We start from the raw sequence: 23,387 nt of genomic DNA on the forward strand, positions 1-23,387 counted from the left end.
CATGGTTTTGTTATTTTGCTTTTATTTTCTCCCTCCTTCCCCCCTCCCCCATCCCTTCCGTCCTGGCACTGCCAACTTGGTCTACAACTAAGTATATTTTAAAGTTGAAGGTAGTTCTTGCTACCTTCAACTTTAAAATATAGCCCAAATCATTTTCTATTTCCAACCCTGTAGTACCTCTGCCCAACTGTTTTCTCACCCTGAATTTGTGACTGGTCTTCTTGCTTCTATATTAAAAAAAGTAAGTCAAACATGCTTGTGTAGCTTCTTTATGTGTATGGTACTGGGGACTGAACTCAGGGGCTTTCTACTCTGGCCTATACCTGCAATCCTATTTTTTTTTTTTTGGTGGTACTGGGGTTCCTGGAAACCCTTCTACCTCCGGGCTACACTCCCAGACCTATTTTATATTTTTATTTGGAAACAGGGTTTTAAGCCAGCATGGCTGGCTTCTAACCAGCACGATCTTCCTGTCTCCACCTCCCAAGCGCAGGGATTACAAGTGTACACCACCATGCCTGGCTATTTTTTTAAACAGGATTTCACTAAGATGTTGAGGCTGTCATCAAACCTGTGACCCTCCTGTCTCAGCCTCTCAAATAGTGGGATTAGAGGAGTGCATTACCATGCCTGGCTCTATGTGCAGCTTTATATGTATTTCTTACCATGTAAGATGCATGGAGATCTTACAAACAAGATTACAAACATAAGGAATCCCGGGGTGTTTGGCATTCATGTTCTGTGCAGCTAGCAGCTTCTTGTTACAAACACCTGGGACTCTCTCTAGCCATAGGGGAGTATTCAGCCCATATGTAGCAGAGAAGCAGACAACCCTGGCCTTCTCAATTTACTGGTTCCTTGTTAGAGTGAAAATAGTTTTGTTCAGAGGTATGATGTGCATAAAATAATTCATAGTTCCTACTTTGAACAGTCTTTTTTTTTTTTTTTTTCCAGTACTGGGGATGGAACCCAGGGGCATTCTACCTCTGAGGTACACTCCCAGCCCGATTTTTTATTCTTTATTTTGAAACAGGGTCTCACTGAGTTGCAGAGGGCCTAAGTAGCTGAGGCTGTCCATGAACCACGATCCTCCTGTCTCAGTCTCCCAAATGCTGGGATTACAAGTGTGTGCCATCACCCCGGCTGAAGTAATGTCTTTTAACAGCTGAGTTCTAGATGTTCTGTTCAGAATCCATTTCTGCCCTTTGGATAGTCTGTCTAGCTCCTAACTCCATGGGCCCTGGTGTCAACTCACACAACCAGGGGACTCTGCCACTGTGGGCCATCTTGTAGATATGCTACCTTGGCTTTGGGGAATAGTCACTGAGACAATTATGACAAGAAATGGTTCCTAAAACAGAATTTAATATAATCTAATAATTAAAACACATTGCTTAAAAATAATTATCCACAGATCTAAAATCAACACATTACCTTTTTTTTGGTAGTACTAGTGATGGAACACAGGGATATACCAGCTCCCTTCCCTCTTTTCTGGCTTTGAAACAGGGTCTTGCTAGGTTGTTAAGAGTCTTGCTACATTGCTGTGGCCGTCCTTGAACCTGCAATCCTCCTGCCTTGACCTCCCAAATACTGAGATTATAGGCGTGTGCCACCACAGCTGGAATGAGTCTTTTCTTTCTAATGTAAAAATACATATTTTTTTGAGAGGGAAAACAACTTGAAATAAATCAGAAAACATCTTTAGTCATTCTTCTCATATACTTCAAATTTGTATTTAATGCCCTTCTCCTCCTGGACCTCAGAAAGAACACCTGGATACCTGTGGGGGGAAAAAAAAAAGAAAAAGAGTTGTATTAAATGCTGAAAACAGCTTCTGTGACTTGATTAAAAGGCATCAACAGTGCATAGAGCTAGTAAATTTTCCCTTTACAATGGCGGTAAGTGGCTACTCAGGCAAATATCACATACACTACATTTTTTTTCTACTAAAAAGTAAAAAAAATGCAAACTATATAAAATTAGACAATGAAAAATATATTTTCCCTTTTTTCCTTTAGATTCCTAATTCTTTCCTCAGAAACTAACCACCTTAGCATTTTCTCTTGTATCCTTCTGCTGTATCATTGAGCTAAGGTGAAATTTTATAAGAACTTTTTGCTAAGTCTTACAATTGATATCATATTCATGTGTAAGCAAAAGAAAAATAAAATACAACCTCTAGCTTGTTTGGAGAATTGAAGTTATGTACCTAGCACGGTGACAGGGTCTCTATTTCCGTTCACTGGGTGGACATGGGCGCCACGTGAGTCTTAATTCCTCATCGTGTGGTATACTGCAACTGCTTCTCTAGAATCACAGCGAATCTGATCTTCCCATCCTTTAACGCTCACTTAGGTCTCTGCTCCTGCCTAAAACCCAGGCTCGCTACGGACTGCTCTGACCGCTCAGTCTACAGGGAACATTCCCGGGTCACTCCAGATCTTGTGGGTCCGCTTCAGGATCGTGTGGGTTGCACTCTTCATTTGGGTAGGGATCAGGAGCAGCTGCTTTAATCACACTGTGTTTACCTCAGTTTCTGTTGTGTGAACTGTCTGTGGATCAGGCTGGCAATAAAATGTCATCAGTGTAAAGCATTCAGCATACCTGACACATTAAATGTTCCAAAAATGTTACCTATTTTTACTGGTTTTTGTCCCCCTATTTTCTCTATTTATTTATTTATTTATTTATTTATTTATTTATCTCTTTCACAACACACTGCTATATAAAAATAGCCATTAATTATGTGTGGACTAATTGAGATTATGACATTTTGATAAAAATACTTAGGAAGTAACAATAGCATAACAATGTGTAAGAAAAAGATGTTTTCTTTGAAATTACTTATTTTCAGTGTAAGAAGCTATGCTTATATTTACCAACCATATTCTAAGTGCCCGATGTTCCACTGCTTCAGTAGTAATGCAGCCGTTTTTTTAAGAAATAATTTTACTAGGCCAATTTTAAACCATATTTTAGTTTCTTTGGAATGAGTCATGAAAAGTAACATTTACATATTTCTTTTGTGTGCAAAATTCTCAGGAGTGTCAAGACTGACAGTTAAGAAGACAAAAGCAAAGTATTAAGAAGTTTTTTCTAAAAGCATAAATAACAACTTAGAAATGATTATGCTACTACTGGCTGAATATGGTCAGTGGCCATGGTATTAATGATAATCTCAGTAAAATTAAAATTTACCTTTTTGATTTTCAGTACTGGGGGTTGAACCCATTCTACCTCTGAGATATGCCCATAGCCCTATTTTTTTTGTTCCCCTCCCCCCGTCTTTTGTGGTACAGAGGATGAAACCCAGAGGCATTCTACCTTCAAGCTACACCTCCAGCCCAATTTTTATTTTCCTTATTTTGAAACAGGGTCTCAGAGAGTTTCAAAGGGCCTCACTAAATAGTAGCTAAGGCTGTCCTCAAACCTCAATCCTCCTATCAAATGCTGAGATTACAAGTGTGTGCCACCATGCCTGGCTCCCAATGCTATTTTTTCTTTATTTTGAAACAGGGTCTCACTGTGTTGCAAAGGGTCTAAGTAGCTGATGCTGTCCTTGAACTGCAATCCTCCTATCTCAGTCTCCCAAATGCTGGGATTACAAGTGTGCGCCACCACGTCCGTCTTATTATTTTGAAACAGGGTCTCACTAAGTTGTGGAGGACCTCACTAAGTAGCTGAGCCTAGATGTGAACCTGCAATCCTCCTGTCTCAGCCTCCCAAGTATTGAGATCACAAGCATGTGCCACCACTTCTGGCTTAAGTGTTGAAGTTTTATTTTTCTTCCTCTAAAATATTTAATATTAGTTTGTTTTAATAATGGTTGTAATTACCTCAATTATAATTCCAAGCTTTTCTAAAGAACACATTCTGCCTGAGAGCCACACTTGGACTCTGAATTCAAGTCTGCCAGGATTTGGGAAGACGACATGTTTGTTAAGAACCACTAGAGACTCCTCTTAGAATCTCTAAGCACTGAGATAGCCAATGAGTACAAATAAACATCAGATCAGAACTGACAAAGGACCATGAGGATTTGATGGAAGGTCTAAGAGGTAAAGAGAATTCCTGAAGCAGCCATAAAAAACAAATTGCAACTAAAATAAAACCAAGACTCCACAGAATGTGGGCAAAGATACTGACATTCTGGACAGTCAGGGAGTGGGGTCAGAAAAGGAGATATAGGTCCATCTAAAATCTGCTTCAAGCCTCCCATTGATAAGGGGGACCTGTCCTCCCTCTAAGCCAATTATTATCTGTTAGGGTGCAGATGTGGCGTATCCCCCAAGGGGTCATGTGCTGGAGGCTTGGTGCTCGGTGTGGTGGTGGCGGGAGGCAGCTGTGGGCCTTTCAGAGGCGAGGCCTGTGAGAGCACTTAGGCTAACTGGAAGTGTGCCCTGGGCAGGGGCTGCAGGACTCCAGGCTCTCCCCAGCTTCCCTTCTGAGCTGCGACTGCTCACTCACAGGTGCTCTCCTGTCCTTGTGATGCCATCTGTCACGAGGTCCTTACCAGTGCCAACCAGATGCTAGTGGCATGCCTTTGACCTTCCAGAATTGAGCCAAATAAACCTCTTTTCTAAAGTTATCCTGCCTCAGGTATTTCGTTATAGTAATAAAAGGGGACTAAGGCCCCTTTTGGTCTTTATCCTCTTTCACTAGGTGGTTACATGAAAGGTTGTTAACTAGAAGGTAAAGCCTGTTTGGAGCTCATTAGACAGAAAACTGCTGATATAAAACATTTGGGCCTGCTGTTTGGTTGGGCCCTTGAGTGACATTTGAGGTAGAGAGATTTCGTAAGATGAGTAAGAAAAGAGCCTTGTAGAGCAGGCTGGCATGGTGCTGTTGAAAAATAACTGCACAGGCAATGATGGCCTGTGGGTGGGGGAAAGCACTTATTTTGTTAATATTAACTTCTGCTATGAGGCCTCTACTATTTGTGGCTTCATCTTTCTAATTTTGTTCTCTTCTGCCTCACAATAGTTCTCTCTTTCATCTTTACTTCATTATACTAAGGCCTTTAAAAAAATCCACAGAAGCATGGTGTTAATAATATACTGTGTTTGAACTGAAACCTACCTATCTAAACACAAGAGGACTACTAACAGAAATAAAGGGGCTTTAAACTAAGGGAGAATTGGGGGAAAAAGGAAGGAGGGTGGAGAATGATAAAAGTTCATTTCTGGATAGTAGGAAGCAAAGTTCCCAATGTACAGAGAGTCAGAGAGAAAGTTCTAGAATTGAGTAATATTCCAGACTTCCAGGGACAAAGTATATTTACTTCCTAGAGGCTTCCCTTTTTTCTACTTAATGGAAGACTAAGCTACTTGAGTATCTCTTTAGGGAATTCACTCCATTCCGCGTTATATGAGGTTGTTGTAATGTTAGTGTGGGCCTGAAAGTACAGATGACTATCAAATGTTGCCATGAAGAAAAGAATTTTTCATTTTTACTGTGGTCTTCTTTAAATGTCCATTTTAGAATGATTTCATTGTTCTGATTTCAAGCCATTCAACATTACAATTTGTTAAGACATTTAAGGAAGTACTACCAACCCTTCACAAACACTTCCAAAATAGAGGGGAGAGCACCACTCAACTCATTCTGTGAAGTCAATATCTTCCTAAGACTAAAACCAGATGAAAACATTAAAAAATGAGAGTTAGAAGGGACATAAAGGATATGTGTAACAAACCCAGAGGCAACGTTCTCAGCAGTGGAAGACTGAATGCTTCCATTCTAAGACCAGGAACGAGACAGGGAAGTACACCTGTACTGGAGGTTCTAGGCAGTGCAATTAGGGAAGAAAAGAAGTAAAATACAAGGAGTCTACTAATAATTAGAACTACTGAGTTCAGTAAGGCTGCACAATATTAGTTCAATAAACCCAAATCACTTGTATTTCTAAACACTAGTAATGAGCAATCTAAAACAAAATTAAGAAAACAATACCATTTATAGCATAAAGGGAATAATATACCTGATAAATTTGACAAAGTATGAGACATACACTAAAAGCTTTATTGAAAAGAATTAAAGAGAACCTAAATAAGTGGGAAGACATCATAAGCTCAAGATTCGAGAGACTTAATATTGTTAAGATGGTAATACTATTCACCATATAATATCCATCAAAATCTCAACTTGTTTTCTGGCAAAAACTGACACACTGCAAAATTCATATGGAAATGCATGGAACCCAGAAGAGCCAAAGCAGTCTAAAAAAGAACAAAGTTAGAAGACTGACACTTCTTACTGACACCTCTTGATTCAAAAGTAAGTAATCAGCCGGGCGTGGTGGCGCACACTTGTAATCCCTGTGCTTGGGAGGCGGAGACAGGAGGATCGCGCAGGTTCGAAGCCAGCCGCGCTGGCTTAAGAGACCCTCTTTCCAAATAACAAAATATAAAAATAGGTCTGGGAGTGTAGCCCGGAGGTAGAAGGGTTCCCAGGAACCCCAGTACCACCAAAAAAACAAAAAAACAAAGAAAGGTAAGTAATCAAGATGGTGTGGAACTGGCAAAAAGATATAGAACTGATTGTCCAAAACCCCTCGTGGTTATGGTTACTTGATATTGTGGTGATAACTGCACAGTCCTGTAAATATACTAATGCTACTAAATTATAAATTTTCAATAGGTGAATGTTAAGATATGTGAATGATAGTTCAGCAAAGATACTATATTTTTCTTTTCTTTCTTTCTTTTTTTGGTGGTACTGGGGTTCCTGAAAACCCTTCTACCTCCGGGCTACACTCCCAGACCTATTTTATACTTTTTTTTTTTTTTAAATTTGGAACCAGGGTCTCTTAAGCCAGTTGGCTTTGAACCTGTGTGATCCTCCTGTCTCTGCCTTCCAAGCGCGGGTATTACAAGTGTGCGCCACCACACCCAGCTATTTTTCTTTTCTAAAAGTTAAACCAGCCACGGTATTTAAGTTATCAAGGTTCCTGATGGGTCATAGCTTTGGAAAGAGTTCTGATTGAGAGTATTAAGACTTGGAAAGCTATTTAAATGAAGTTGATCCACACAATAGTTTATTCTTGTTAGTAGCAAAGAGAAAGGTAAGATGTGAGGGAAAGCTGACATCAATAAGGTAGCTGGGTATGGTAGCACACAGCTGTAAGTTCAGTACTTGGGAACTAGACAAGTATGCCTATCGTGGAAGTTGTAGTACTAGACGGCTAGTTTGTGGCCACCCTCAGCAACTTAGCAAGGCCTTCTGCAACTTAGTGAGACCCTGTTTAGAAAAAAAAAAAAAATAGGGCTGGGGGTGTGGCTCAGAGATAGAATACCCCTGGGTTCAATCCCCAGTACCACATACATAAACACTCAGAATTCACATGTGAGAATAATCTAAGCAGAAGAGAAAATACATCATGTATGGCAAAGCAACACAACTGATTTTAAATAAATATGTATAAAATCACCAAACGTGATTCTAAGTAATTATGTTCAGAAACTAACCAAAAGCCCGTACCTCAGCTTAAAGTTCTTAGAATTTTCAGTTTTCATTAGAATTAAGAGCTCAAGAAAGTCACTTATTTCATCTGAGTCAAGACTATTATCCTAAAGTTTGGCTATCCATTTTTATTCAGACTTGGCTCTGATTGTTCCCCTAGGGGGCATTTCCAAAACAAACTCACACTCAAATGATAATTACTAGATCCAACTGAGAATATTTGAAAGAATGTGCTACAAGCTGATTTAAAAGTGTTGATATATTTATCTTTCTCTTTTATTCTCCATAGACAACAGCTGAAAAATGCTTTTAAACTAAAAATGTTATAAGCTTTCAAAATTAGGCAGCCTCATGCTAGAGTCACAATTGCACAGTGAAATCAGTGTAGCTTCTCTCCACCTCTACCACTGCTTCCACCTTAACACGAGTCCCCTCATCTTTCACTTGAATTACTACAACTAACTGGTCTCCCTGCTTCGCGCTGGTCCCAGACCCTTCCATTCTCCATAAAGCAGCTAGAACATGGTCACACTGGCCTACTGGCCCTGCCTCGTTCACAAGGCTCACAGTGGCCCGCAGGCTCAGGGCACAGACCAACCTCATTCCTGCCACAGCTCTACACTCGCTACTTCCTGATCCTTGGATCCTCTTCTGCCCTTGGACAGCTGGCTTCTTGATACTTGGATATTGGCACAGACGACACTCTTCTGACAGTTATACTCAGCATACTTACATAAACACCTTTAGACCAGCTTTTAGCACATTCTTGTTCTACACAGTGTCTACACCACGGCATGTGCTGTTTTAGTTCTCCCTGAAGTACTTTTTTTTGATATCTGTTATTTGTTGCCCTCTCCCCCATTAGAAAGAACGTAGTCTCCAGCGGGGCAACAAAGTCATAGGACCCAGCTGACACTATTTCTCCAGTGCCTACTACATATCTGACTCTCTTAAGATAAACAAATGACCACTCTAGTTTAAGATTTTACTAAATCATTAAAATTTTAGAATTTCCTAGTCTACTATAAAATCTATGAAACAAACTATTCTGAAATCAACCTGAAAAAAAAAAAATGCTCTTTTCTATGGTTTTTAAGTGGGGAGTCCAAAAGTGCTTCAGTTTAATTAGTAACTTTATACTTACTCTGGGAGAAGCTTGTATTTTTCCAAATCAATTTCTGGAAAAAATGTGTCACTTTCAAATTCTTGCATGATCCTTGTCACAAACAACTTATGATGGCCTGGTTTATTCATGGCTTCCTTTGAAACAAGATGAAAGGCATCAATTTCCTTAACTGGTGTGAAAAGACAGAAATTCTAAAATTTTCATATTAATTAAAGCTTAGACTTGTTTATTACTGACAAAACATACTATGTAAATACTCTATTCTTAAATTGGGGGCTCTACAAAGTGTGCCTTAATTCCTTGAGAAGGGGATTAATTATTATCACTAACTTCGAAAATATATTTTGGCCACTAGTTGCTTATAATAATCAACTTTTTTTTTTTTTTTGGTGGTACTAGGGATGGAACCCAGGGGCCTTCTACCTCTGGGCTCAGCCCTGAGCTATTTTATATTTTATTTGGAAACAGGGTCTCACTAAGTTACTGAGAGTCTCACTAAGTGGCTGAGGCTGGCTTTGAACCTGCGAAATCCTCCTGTCTCAGTCTCCCAAGCGCTGGGATTACAAGCGTGCGCCACCATGCCTGGCTAAGAAAATCAACTTTTAATTTAAGCATTAACTTGGTTGCCTTTCTTTGGCTTCAGTTTTAAGAGTTAACCTGAATGCAAGAGGCACTGGGTTCTATTTCTAGCACTGGGTGGGTGGGTAAGTTAATATCAGATTATCTAGTTGTTTTCTAGATAAAACTTACATATATATGTATAGATAAGATACTAAACTTTCATGAGATCTTAACACCCAGAATATACTTAGTACGTTTACATAAAATTTAGTAATGCTTTCTTTTCTCAACAAGTAGGTAAGTTATTCTGCTTCCTGTTGCTAACAATTGCAGTTAGCTTTTTTTGTTAATTACCTTTCTAACTATGGCCTGTAGTTCTGTTTACAGTTCCTACAGAAAAAACTGCCCTAGAACAAATATCTTAAATTTTAATAGAAACTACTATAAAGAAAAAATATTGCCGGGCGTGGTGGCGCACGCTTGTAATCCCCGTGCTTGGGAGGCTGAGACAGGAGGATCGCGCAGGTTCGAAGCCAGCCTCAGCTACTTAGTGAGGCTCTCAGCAACTTAGTGAGACCCTGTTTCCAAATAAAATATAAAAAAGGTCTGGGAGTATAGCCCAGAGGTAGAAAGCCTCTGGGTTCCACACCCAGTATCACAAAAAAAAAAAGAAAAAAAAAAAAGAAAAAATATTTACACACATACACACATGTATAGAATTCCAGGTGTTAGTTATCCTTGAAATTCCAAATAAGGGCATAAAACAAATTTTTAAAATTATGAACCTGTGATCCTCCTGTCTCAGCCTCCCAAGTACCAGGATCACAAGTGTGTGCTACCACGCCCGGCTACAAACAATCTTTTTTACTGTACTAAAAATCAGAAAAATTGAACAGGAAAAACTATAGTAGCATTTGAAATTCTAAATTGAAGTTGAGGGCATAAGGCAAAATGCTGTGAAGGGCCAGATAGCAAATTTTTTAGGATTTGACAATAACAGAAGTTCCTATTTTTGCAGGCAGAAGCGGACATATACTGCAGTAAATAAATGAGTGTGGCTGTGTTCCACTGAAAGTTTGTTTATCTGGTCCATGGGAAGCCTGAATAATCCACAAGCTACTATGATATGAGGTAGGTGCATAATGCAAAAAAAACTATTACCTGCAAGTTTTACTTCCTTATTATAAGCCAACTCATATAAATGCATTTAAGCACTTATAGTGTTTATCAAAAAATAATTTTCATGAATATGGCATTGAATCATTCAAAGTCTGATAGGTGTTGAACAAAATAAAGGCCTTGTTTTCTAGAAGAAATTCATACTTGAGTGAAAAGATTAAAGAGAAATGTCTGTTTCCCCCATTACAAATTGGGAAAATAAGAAGTTGTAGAAAGAGAAACGTAAGAAACAGTTTTTATAATTCCATCTACAATCCTGGAATACCTCTCATTCTGCAAATAATTTCAGTGTATATATTTTACCATAAGGCCCCAAAGAGAGGGACTCTTTTCTTCCCCATAAATTGCTAATCTTTCATTAGTATTTTAAAAGAGTCATAAATTTCTATTTATTATCCTCAAATTTTCTTAAAGCTGGAAGTCACTTGATATCAGGAAAAAGGAATGTCTAATGCACTATATTCCCTTATGATATGAAATCATATAACCCTTCTTTTATGCCCTCACATTACATGAAAATTGTAGAGAAAAAACTTTCTGCTTTTAACAAATTCATATATATCCAGTTATGTTAACTGAGTGTCCCATCCTTTTCTTAGTAAGATGCTTTTATCCCAGAAAAGGGATTACTGCATGTGTCAGGCACACATGGAGAATAGACCACAGTACAATGCAAGTAGGAGTCTTGGAAAGAAATCTAGAATAGTTTTTATAAAGGAAACATCAATTTTGAATTAAAAATAAACTGGTATGTGGGGAGATGTTGTTCATGGGTTAATCAGCCCAGAGGAATAAATTCTAGACATCTATTGTAAAGTGATGGCTATAGTTGGCAACAATATATCACTGTACTCCTGAAAATTTCTTAGTTGATTTTAGGTGCTCTCACCATAAAAAGTGAGGTAATGATTATGTTAATTAGCTCAATTTATCCATTCAATAAAATGTATACATATTTCAGCCTGGCGTGGTGGCGCACGCTTGTAATCCCAGCATTTGGGAGGCTGAGACCGGAGGATCGCAGTTCGCGGACAGCCTCAGCTACTTAGTGAGGCCCTTTGCAACTCAGTGAGACCTGGTTTCAAAATAAAAAGAATAAAAAATAGGGCAGGGTGTGTAGCTCTGAGGTCAAATGCCCCTGGGTTCCATCCCCAGACCCGCAAAAAAAAAAAAAAAAAAAAATACACACACACACACACACACACACACACACACACACACATTTCAAAACATATATACAATATACGTAATTATTTGTCAATAAAAAAATATTAAAGCTTGGCATGGTGGTACATGCTTCTAAGCCCAGTACTTGGGAGGCCGAACTAGGAAAATCATAGGTTCAAGGCCAGCATTAGGTAACTTATCAAGATATTTTTTCAAAATAAAAAGGAGTAGAAATAATAGGTGTAGCTCAGAGTTGGAAATGCCCCTGGATTCAATTCCCAGTATTACAAAAAAGAAGAAGAAGAAGGAAGAGGAGGAGGAGAAGGAGGAGGAGGAAGAAAGAACTCGTACAGATTAAAAAATAAATTATTTTTATTTTTTTAAGTTTACTGACTTAGTAAGTTTTTGATAATGGATTATTCTCTGTCCCCTAACGGCAAAAGAGCTAAAAGGAAGTAGAAAATAACATTTCTTTTTACTTATATAACTTACTTACCTTATAAACAGAACTGCCTCCTACTATCCAAACCATGTCCACTTTATTTGCTAATTCTGGTTGCTCAATAAGTTTTAAGGCATCATCTAGACTTTTGGCAAGAAAATGAGCTCCTTGTGGAGGTTCCCTGAAGAAAAAAATACAATTTTTGTAAAAGCCATCCACATATTATTATATATATTATATATATATTATATATATTATTATTCAAATAATATGAATAAGTAGTAGTGATTATAAAACCAAAAGCAGCCGGGCGTGGTGGCGCATGCTTGTAATCCCCGCGCTTGGGAGGCTGAGACAGGAGGATCGCACAGGTTCGAAGCCAGCCTCAGCTACTTAGTGAGGCTCTCGACAACTTAGTTGAGACCCTGTTTGCAAATAAAGTATAAAATAGGTCTGGGAGTATAGCCTGGAGGTAGAAAAGCCCCTGGGTTCTACTCCCAGTACCACCAAAAACAAAACAAAACAACTTCCCCACCCCCCAAACTCAAAAAGCAACATAAATATGAATCCTTTCAAAAAAAAGCACTTGACATTAGTATGGCTATTACCAATATTTAAACATCTATTTGTGCTTCTATGATCCAAATAAAGACAAAAGTACATGTGATTGCCTATGATGTTGATGGTAGAAAAGACTGGAACACTATCTGTTTCTGGAGCAATGAGGTCAAGATTAACTGGGATAGAGAATGAGGGAACTGCCTGGGGGTCATGATATTATTCTGTATCTTTGATAGGGCTTTGAGTTACACAGGTGCACACATTTGCCAAAACTTAAATGTACACTTAAGAAACTAGTGTGTCACATTGTAATATATATCTCAATGGAAAAAATGTAAAATACTGAATTCTAGTTGATAACACATATGATGTATCTAAGGGGAAATGTATCAATGCATATCTGAATAAGACCAACTGCTGGATGGATGGATAAGCCAGGACAATAAGAGTCATTGGCAGAATCTAGGTGGGAGGTTTATAGCTGTTTAAAGTTCTTCCTTAAGCCAGGCACGGTGGAGCATGACTGTAATCCTGATACTTGGGAGGCTGAGAGAGGAAGATTGCAGTTTTAAGGCCAGTCTCAACAACTAAGGAAAAACTGTTTTAAAATAAAAAATGGCCAGGAGCATATCTCGGAGGCAGAATGCCCCTGGGCTAACCCCCAGTATTAAAAAAAAGTTCTTATGTTTGGAAATTTTCATGACAAAATATTGGAAAGAGAATTTTTGACTATATAAAAATCTGAAGCAATTTTCAAACTGTTAATATGTAGTTACCTTTGGAAAGGACTTTCATATTTCAAACAAAACAGAAACAGGTGAAGTACCTGAACTTTTTACTACCTATATAATAAAAAATCCCAAAGGGAAAAGTTAAGTAATTTCACTGTTTATTGACTAGCTCAGTCTCACTCAACCTCCACAACTGTCTTTTTCTTAGGGGCGGTGCAGGGAGGAGGGTTCTAATTTTCTTTATAAATGAGGAAACATGTAGAACTAGGCTTTCATAGTAATTACATATAGAACAGAAGTTATAATTCAGTGTCAAGTTCTTACCCTGGTGTTTTAAAAAGATTATGTAACGCCGGGTGTGGTGGCGCACGCTTGTAATCCTCGCGCTTGGGAGGCGAAGACAGGAGGATCACGCAGGTTCGAAGCCAGCTGCGCTGGCATTGTAAGAGACCCTGTTTCAAAAATATAAAATAGGTCTGGGAGTGTAGCCCGGAGGTAGAAGGGCTTCCAGGAACCCCAGTACCACTAAAAAAAAAAAAAGATTATGTAAATGCCTTTAAACCAGTATTTCTAACAATGGTTAAGAACTAATGGGATTAACCATTCTCTTGGTTGCATCCTCCCTCTCCCGAAACTTATTTTGCTTACTTCACTCTTTGTCATCTGCAAAGGAGCTAGGATAGAGCAAAGAATATACTCTGACTCAGACTAGAAAAAGAAGCCAGGTGAAGTTAAATGAACTCTGTCCTAAGAAGTCAGGGCAGTCACAGTGGCTAGACTGGAGAGAATTGAATCTAGAAGAAACAAAGATTTGGAGCTGGGAGAGAAGGCGGTCTAGTTAATAAACAGTGTCACATGACGGAAACAGTCATGGTGGTCAAGATGTTGAAGATGGAGTAGGATGGAAAATGGAGATTTATCACCCGACACATGAGAAAAACTCACAAGGAAGAGGTACCTTTGAAGCAGGTGGGTAATAGCAATATGATTTCTAATGTAGTATAAATAGTTGGTGTGGATTTCTTAAAAAGGGGGGACAATAATTTTGTGAAGACTGTGGCATAATGCTTTCAAAATGGCTTAAGGGGTAGGTGGAGACTTCTTCCTTACCATCTGTTGTTAGTTTAGAAAAGTGAAGAATATGTTAAGGATTGGTTGTAGTTATAGCACAGTAAATAAAATAGTAAGTGCTCCACATTATGACTTGCTTTATTGATAAATCTCTTTTCTATAATTTTCTCAAAACAATCCAAATTAGATTGCCCAAAAAGGGAAAGCTGGTACATGGTAGGATATGTATTCTGTGTCAAGAAGTGTATTGGCATGCTTCTTGTTTTGGTCCTAGAGTCTTAAATTCTCTCTAAAGGTTTGCATGAGGATTAAATGACATAATGTACACAGTAGACACTCCATTTCATGTAGCCATCAATCTATCTTTTTTTTTTGCAGGTCTGGTGATAGAACCCAGGGGCATTCATCTCTGAGCTACATCCCCTGGCCTGTTTTTTATTCTTTATTTTGAAGCAGGGTCTCACTAAGTTGCGGAGGACCTCACTAAGTAGTTGAAGCTGTCCGCGAACTGCAATCCTCCAGTCTCAGCCTCCCGAATGCTGAGATTACAAGTGTGCGCCACCACGCCCGGCCTATCATTTGTTTTTACAGATGAGGAAACTGATGATTCTATTTCTATAAGTACTTGTGAATCATTCATAACTTGTGAAGATTTCCGAACCCTTACTTTGCTAGAACTATTAGTTAGATGTTGAAAATAGAGATGAAAAAAAAAAACCAACCAAACAAAAAACAATAGTCTCTCTAACTCAAAAGATCATGATGGTAATTGGAGAAATATCTTGGCATTGGCCATAAAAAATGAAGGGGGCGTACAATGAAGACGTGAGTAGATGCTTCAAGGGTCCAGATGCAGTGTATCACCTGGGCTTAGTGATGAGGGAGCACGACCCTTAGCTGAAAGCGCAGAAGTGATGGTCTACTTAGAGTACTTTGAGAGTTACCCTGAAGTTGTTAACACAAGAAAGCTTGGAGAAAGCTGAAGGCAGAAGAGTGTAATCTGTGGTAAGGCTTAACACTAACGGGCAGGACAACAGAGCAAGGTCCTGCAGTCTTTGGAATCTAGAATAAAGTGGGGGTTAGAGAAAACAGTTGATTTAGGTAGGAGGGAATTTTTGTCTCAAAGGAAAGAAGAACCAAACAATATTAAAATGAAAATGAGATCACAAGCTTGTTCATTGTGATCTTGTTTATGTTAATATCTTCTTTCTTTCTTTCTTTTGGTGGTACTGGGGTTTCTGGAAACCCTTCTATCTCGGGGCTATACTTCCAGACCTATTTTTTATATTTTTTTATTTGGAAACAGGGTCTCTTAAGGCAGCGCGGCTGGCTTCAAACCTGCACGATCCTCCTGTCTCTGCCTCCCAAGTGCTGGGATTACAAGCATGTGCCACCACACCCGGCCTTATGTTAATATTTTCTATAAGCTGTAAAGTAGCAAGATTGGTGGATAGGAACTTCTATCTGTAGTCTACCTTCTTTAAGTCAGAAACTCACAAAAATTTCAATGAATCCTCAAAATCATACAAGAAGCTGTCACTATTAATCGTACTTAGTAAGTTGTGAAGTTGAGGCTTAACAAGGCTTTCTTGTAACCTGCCAAAAGTCTCGAAGTTACTCAGTGCCATAGTAGGTGTGAAAGGCCAGGTTCCTCTGCATTTGCTATGTTAAGTGTGTGTCAGAGGAAGAAGCCTTAAGAAGAAGGAAGTTTTTATCACTACAAAGAATATAACAGCCAGAGCAAAACTAGTTATTATGCCATGAAATTTAGATGACTTTCATGAATCAGAGACAGTTTGTAACACCTTAAATCATGGAGGAAAATTTTGAATTTTCTAGAGATGGTTTCAAGGATACAGCATTGTAGTAAAACTTTTTTCTTAGTGCCAAAGACTTTGACTTATTAAGTAGTTACCACAAATAACTAGTGTTTGGCAGTGAATTTGGAAGTTAACATGAGGATTCAGTTTCTTCATATACTGGAGAGGGTGTAAAAAACTACCTCTAATAGCTTGTATAAGCAATAGTGATTTCTGTGTGTAAATTACTGTACTTTTATGTGGAACCCCACAGTGTTTGGTACACAGCAGGTGCCAGTATATGGATGGATTTGGCCAGCAAGTAGAAAAGTAGGAGAATGAACAACAACACAAAATGAACCCAAATACAATTTTTTACTAACTGGTCGTACTATTCTTTGGCATGCTTGATAATAAAGACTTTCAGATTTTCTGTCCTAAAAAAAGTGAAATACACCAACAAATGTTATATATACATTCATAAGAAACAACCAAACCCAATTACATGCAACACAAAAGGTCATAAAGAAGAAATTAGACTCATCACTTGAGGAGAAATGCTGGCTCATTCGAACATCCCCCCACTGAGATTTCTTTATTAGTTTGTTTTAGCTCAAGCTAACCATAAATAAACTTGAGTAGTATTCAAGAATATGTTATTAAAGCTTCTGAGAATGGTAATATACTCTGTGAATTTAGATCCTACCAAGTAAAGAGATAGTATTTCAAAATATCCTAGCAACCAGGAGAAAGAACAGCATGAAGATGGAGGCAGACAGCAAGATGCACATCAACAAATTCCCACCAACCAGAGGCAATCAATGCAAATGTTCTGGTATATTTCCTTTAATTTTTTATCTATGTCATTCTAGGAGGGATATAGGAGAAAATGTATATGAGCCTGAATCTCTTTTTCTATTGCTGTGTAGTGTTTTTTCCTTCATGTGGTATATTAATTTAGCTAGTTCCTGGTTATTAAAAAAGAGATCAATCCAGGTGTTGCTGCCATGGTAGTTTGTAGATGTGATAATATCTATAATTAGTTGACTTTAATCTGGGTGGGCCGAGTTTATCAGTTGAAAGGCATCAAGAGAACAGCTGAAGCTTCTCAGAAGAAGAAATTTTACCTGTGTAGCTTCAGCACCCACCAGGCCTGGTCTTCCTGACAGCCTGCCCTAAAAGTTTTTAGACTCATCCATAATCATGAAAGCCAATTCCTTGCAATAGAACTCTTATATAAATATATCTTCTACTGTCTGCTTCTCTGGTTGGACTCTGATCAATATACCCAAGAAAGGAATATTATGACCACTACTCTTAAGCAAGTAGTACACTAGGATACATCAGTCATTTTGGTAACTACATTATTAGTTTAAGAATGTTCAGCATGCTGACACCTAACTTTCCCTTAGGTTTAATTCCCCTTCACCAAAACCAAATCAAACATTTGAGATTCAAAAAGGAATTTAAATAGGTTAGGACCAATGTCAACCTCAACAACAACAACAAAACAGGAAAACAAACAAAATAAAATAGTAAATGTCATAGAAGGCATGGTCAAAGACAAACCCCTGGAGCTGACTTTCTGAGTGGTCTTATTCTCCTATCTCAAGGGCATTTCTGGCATTGGGAACTATCCACTCCAATATTAGATGGGGCGACAAGCAAATTCCTAGCAGAAGCCAACTATAAACCTTCCACACCCCCCTAATGATCCCTAGAACTATATCAGCCCTTTGAAATATTTTGCCTTCAAACACTGGCTAAAGAACACAAGTACCAAGAATTATTTGTCATGGTTAGCTAGTACATAAGATTTTAACAGGTTCCGGTCCATCCTAAAAGTCATATCTAAGCTGAGTGTGGTGGTGTATACTTATAATCCCAGCATTTGAGAGGGTGAGACAGGAGGATCGCAGTTCGCAGACAGCCTCAGCTACTTCGTGAGGCCCTTTGCAACTCAGTGAGACCCTATTTCAAAATAAAAAATAAAAATAGGGCTGGGGGTATAGCTTGGAGGTAAAATGCCCCTGGGTTCCATCCCAAGTTACACACACACACACACACACACACACACACACACACACACGTCATACCTAAGATTGTACTCAGTTCTGGGTTCAGAGAGGGGATAACTTAATTTTGGCAAATTCTAAAACATGAGTATTTTGACTTTATGTAAAACATTTCAAGGGGATAAAACCAATTAACCACTTAAGTTGCAGAATACATTGTCATATGGTATAACTGCTTATTTATTTTCTATAATCACCTGGGGATATTATGGAGTTTCATCAATAGCTACTTTTATACTGTTTCTATTTGTCATATACTGATCTGTACTCTAAGAAATGGGGCACAATTTTCTTGTGGTAGATTTATATGCTATGCTTATAACATGGGTGGTACAATACTACATAATAATGTAGTCACAAAAAAAAATGCAATATTCTAGTCTAGTTCTTGCTTGAGAACAGTGATCATCAGGTTCCTTTCTTGTGTATATCAATCACCCAGAGAAGCAGATCCAGTATAAGATATATTAGTATACAAGGTTACAGGTTCCTTACTTGAGTTTACATGTTACTTACTTGAGTTCTCTACTGAGAACTATATTAATTCTGTCCTTTAAAGGTCGATTCTTCTCAGGAATGGAGAACCAGGTCTTTCTACCCATAATCACCAGATTCAGTTTACCTATAAAATTACATGGAAAGGATAAGCATATTTTAGAATATACATATATTTTTACATAGCATAGTTCACACACACACACATATATATATATATATATATATATATATATATATATATATATAGACACACACACGGATATAATCATCATAGTGACATCTAGTGGATCGTCTTAAAAAAATTAAAACAGCTTTACCAAAATTCATGTGTATCACTTATTATCTAGATATAGTAACTATTTTTCCTTTTGCATTTATCAAACTTACATTCACTATTTAGTATTAATTGTAAAGATTTTGGCTCCAAGTGCCCAAATGGAATGTATTCTGTCATCCACTAGGCAAATTAACCCTCATGCTTTACTTTCTTTTTGGTGGTACTGGGGGTAGAACCCAGAGGCAGTCTACCTCCGGGCTATACTCCCAGACCTTTTTTTATATTTTATTTGGAAACAGGGTCTCACTGAAGTTGCTGAGAGCCTCACTAAGTAGCTGAGGCTGGCTTCGAACCCGTGCGATCCTCCTGTCTCAGCCTCCCAAGTGCGGGGATTACAAGCGTGTGCCACCACGCCCAGCCCTCATGCTTTACTTTCTTTAGCTACTAAATGGAGTTAAGACTAATTCTTACTTCTGGATATGCTGAGGGGATTAAAGCTTAGGACAATGCTCATCATCTAATAGGCAGTTATAATTATTTTATGTGATCATACCGTTCCTATTTGTATAGTTTGTAGGTTTACTGCCATACTTTAAAAAATAGCTCCTTGATATTCTACTCAATTTGCCTTAAAACATATTCAGCTGTAGTTGGGTGTAGTGGCGCACGCTTGTAATCCCCGCGCTTGGGAGGCTGAGACAGAAGGATCGCACAGGTTCAAAGCCAGCCTCAGCTACTTAGTGAGGCTCTCAGCAACTTAGTGAGACCCTGTTTCCAAATAAAATATAAAATAGGTCTGGGAGTGTTGCCCGGAGGTAGAAAAGCCCCTGAGTTTCATCCCCAGTACCAGAAAAAACAAAACAAAACAAAACTTAAAAACTTCCACATAAAATAATTCTATAAAAATGTTATACATATAGCTTCCATTTTTTATTTAATTACTTAGGAGTAGAAACCTTGAGGGTCAGACATCTGGATCTAAGAAATATTAATATTTTCAGATCATACTTACGATTTTTGATTTGTGTTAATTCTTTTGATTTTGGTTCTTGCATCTTATCTCTACCAGTTATCTAAGCACCAAATCCAAGGGCTGTGTATCTGTCCTATTAATGCTATATCTTCTTAGTTTCCCTATTTACTCTGCCAGTCCTCCTCCAAGGACCATAAAAATACATGGTTTTTAGTTTTTTTGTGGTGCTGGGAATTGAACCCAGGGGCATTCTACCATCAAACTCTACCCCCAGTCCTATTTAAAAAAAATTTTTTTTTTAAAATTTGGAAACAGGGTCTTGCTAAGTTGCTTAGGCTGACTTTTGAACCTGCAATCCTCCTGTGTCAGCCTCCCAAGTACTGGGAATATAGGTGAGTACTACCATGCCCAGCTATTTCTTAGGTTTTAAGCAGTTTATTCCTTCATCTCCACATTCTTTTCTTTGGTTGGCTAGCCTCTTCTCTCCCTCCTAGTTCCCATGTCTAAAATTATCCTGGATGTCTTACAGGCAACTGAAAATTGTCACTACAGCTGCATACTCTTCATTCTCTACTCCTTTATAGACCAAGTCATTCAGACTTTTCCAACTGAGAAGCTGAGAGTTCATCTTTTTTTTTTCTTTGGTGGTACTGGGGTTCCTGGAAGCCCTTCTACCTCCGGGCTACACTCCCAGACCTATTTTTACATTTTTATTTGGAAACAGGGTCTCTTAAGCCAGCACGTGTGGCTGGCTTCGAACCTGCGTGATCCTCCTGTCTCTGCCTCCCAAGTGCGGGGATTGCAAGCGTGCGCCACCACGCCCGGCTGAGAGTTCATCTTTTGGGCATTAGCTTTAAATTCCAGATAGCCTACATCAAGTATCATGTAATTATCTGACACATTTTTTATCCTCTCCCCTCAAGTCTCATCATCTCTTCCCGTAGCTATTCCGAAGACCTCCTGTGGACTTCATATCTCCACCAAGGCCTTTACTCAGCTGCCAGTTTGCCTAATACCTGAATTGTACACACTCTAGTATAAAACCTCAAAGAAAAAAAATTTTTTTTTCAGTATTGGGAATTGAACCCAGGGAAATTCTACCTCCAACCTATACCCCCAGCCCTATTTTTTATTCTTTATTTTGAAATAGGGTCTCACTAAGTTGTGGAGAGCTCACTAGGTAGCTGAGGCTGTCCAGGAACCTGCGATCTTCCTGTCTCTGTCTCCCAAGTACTGGAATTACAAGGATGCACCACCATGCCCAGCTCAGAGAAAAAAATTTAAAAAAGAATGTTTAATGAACCCTGGAACTAAATGTACTGGTATTGGGAAGAGAGTTTAAAATGTATTAATGTGTCAATACTGGGAAAGATGTCCAATCTTGAAATATGTCTTCTTTACTAAGAAAGCCAGGGTTAAGCTAACATGTCCTTGCATTCCTAAGAACAATTTAACACATTTTGGGGGAGAAGACGAAAGGTAAAAGCCTGTGTCTGGAGACAGAGATGCCTCCCTCTCAGGCCATAAATCTGGGCCTGTGTTTGGAGACAGAGATGTCTCCCCCTTTAGGCCATAAATTCGGCTGGAGAGATAACAGAAGCAGAGCCGGGGTTGGAGATAAGGGGTAACATGATCTCCAAAATCAGAGGGACCTGCTGGACTTAGACAGGATAAAAATTCAGTAAACTTGAGTTCGTTGGCATTTTCATTCGAATTGCCCCCCTGTGCCTCGCTCCGGTACAGGGCTGTAACTATCTCTATATTTCTATCTTTTTAATAAACTTCTTTAAATCTGCAGCAGCTGTCCAAGCGATGAATACTTATTCTTAGCTTAGGACAAGAATCCACGGTTTTTCTGTTTGTCTCTGTGTGTCTGGTGGTGGTGGGGGATTATTTCACACCACACACCTTCCCCCCCCCCAACCTATCCCCTGCAACACTACATACAAACTATTAGTCAAAGAAAAACTCATACTTGGGAGGCTGAGATTGGGGGATCATAGGTTTGAGGCCTACCTCAGGACTTAGACCCTGTTTTAAAATAAAAAATAAAACAGGCTGGAAGTGTGGCTCAGAGTTAGAACATTCCTGGGTTCGATCCCTTGTACCCCACCTCTCCAAGAAAAGATTCCAGAATAACACAGGAAAAGCTTAAACAAATTTGCGGTGGAAAACCTCCTTATAGCAAGACCCTTGGCGAACCTCAAATGCTTAAAAATCCCATATTACCTTCTACTGAAGAGGTGGTGGTCATTCTTTGGAAATATTTGAATTCATTCCTGCAAGTTAGAGAAACACCGGGTTACTCAGAACATTTCTTGGTGGGCTCAGGCTCTAAAGCACCCGACAAACGGTGCACATTAAGATTTGTGTGTGAAGCCGGGCTTGGTGGTGCACGCTTGTAATCCCAGCATTTGGGAGGCTAAGACAGAAATGTCCGGGTTCACAGACAGCCTCAGCTACTTAGTGAGGCCCTTTGCAATTTAGTGAGACCCTATTTAAAAAAAAAAAAAAAAAAGCCGGGCGTGGTGGCCTATGCTTGTAATACCAGCATTTGGGAGGCTAAAAACAGGTGGATTGCGGTTTGCAGACAGCCTCAGCTACTTAGTGAGGCCCTGTTTAAAAAAAAAAAAAATTGGCAGGGCATGGTGGCGCATGTTTGTAATCCCCGAGCTTGGGAGGCGGAGACAGGAGGATCACGCTGGTTCGAAGCCAGCCTCGCTTCTCTTAGACCCTGTTTCTAAATAAAAATATAAAATAGTTCTGGGAGTGTAGCCCGGAGGTAGAAGGACTTCCAGGAACCCCAGTGCCACCACCAAAAAAAAAAAATAAAAATAAAAATAAAAAAAATAAAAAAAATTGGGCAGGGAATGTAGGCTCGGAGATTCAAATGCCCCTAGGTTCCATTCCCAGACCTGCAAAAAAAAAAAAAAAATATATATATATATATATATATATATATAATAATAAAAAATAGGGCTGGGGGTATAGCTCGGAGGTAGAATGCCTCTAAGTTCTATCCCCAGTACCGAAAAAAAAAAAAAAAAAAGGTGTGTGTGTGTGTTCTCCAGGGCAGGACTTTGCCTGGACTTTGCTCCGGGCCACGCACCGGGGGCAAAGGCCTCGAAGGTCGGCAGGATCCACTAGAAGATCAACTTGGCCGCGCAAACCAGCCAGGGCCTACTCCCTGTCGGCCGGGCAGTAAGTCCGACCCATCCTTCCGCGGTCGGTGGCTCAGGTCCCGGCCCAGGTCCCCTGAGCACAGCGCGCGCTGGCCTCCGTCCCCCACCTCCGGCCCGGCTGATACCTGAGCGGGGGCCAGGGCAGGTCCCCGTTCTTGCCGATGCCCATGTTCTGGGACACCGCGACGATGCAATTTAGCGGACGAACCATGAGAGCAGCAAGAAGGGTCTCGGAGCTCGCCCTCTGCACTGGGTTTCCCCGACGAATTTGGCGCGAAATC

At 39.3% G+C, this 23,387-nt stretch overlaps 1 protein-coding gene across 2 annotated transcripts; it reads right to left on the reverse strand.

The window, feature by feature from the left end:
* Positions 1–1,704: 1,704 nt before the first annotated feature.
* On the reverse strand, positions 1,705–23,317 carry DHFR (dihydrofolate reductase; the record flags this gene model as incomplete). Of its 2 annotated transcripts, none has more annotated exons than XM_080711587.1 (6): positions 1,705–1,783; positions 8,609–8,724; positions 11,994–12,120; positions 18,693–18,798; positions 22,154–22,203; positions 23,232–23,317. In XM_080711587.1, the coding sequence occupies 6 exons, from the start codon at positions 23,315–23,317 to the stop codon at positions 1,705–1,707; spliced, it is 564 nt and encodes a 187-aa protein (XP_080567713.1). The 2 variants fall into 2 exon arrangements, with proteins under 2 accessions (XP_080567713.1, XP_080567712.1); XM_080711586.1 differs by having other exon boundaries at positions 23,214–23,317.
* Between the last annotated feature and the right edge of the window lie 70 nt (positions 23,318–23,387).

The sequence above is a fragment of the Muscardinus avellanarius genome (genome assembly GCF_963383645.1).
Source record: "Muscardinus avellanarius genome assembly, chromosome: 1".
Lineage (NCBI taxonomy): Eukaryota > Metazoa > Chordata > Mammalia > Rodentia > Gliridae > Muscardinus > Muscardinus avellanarius.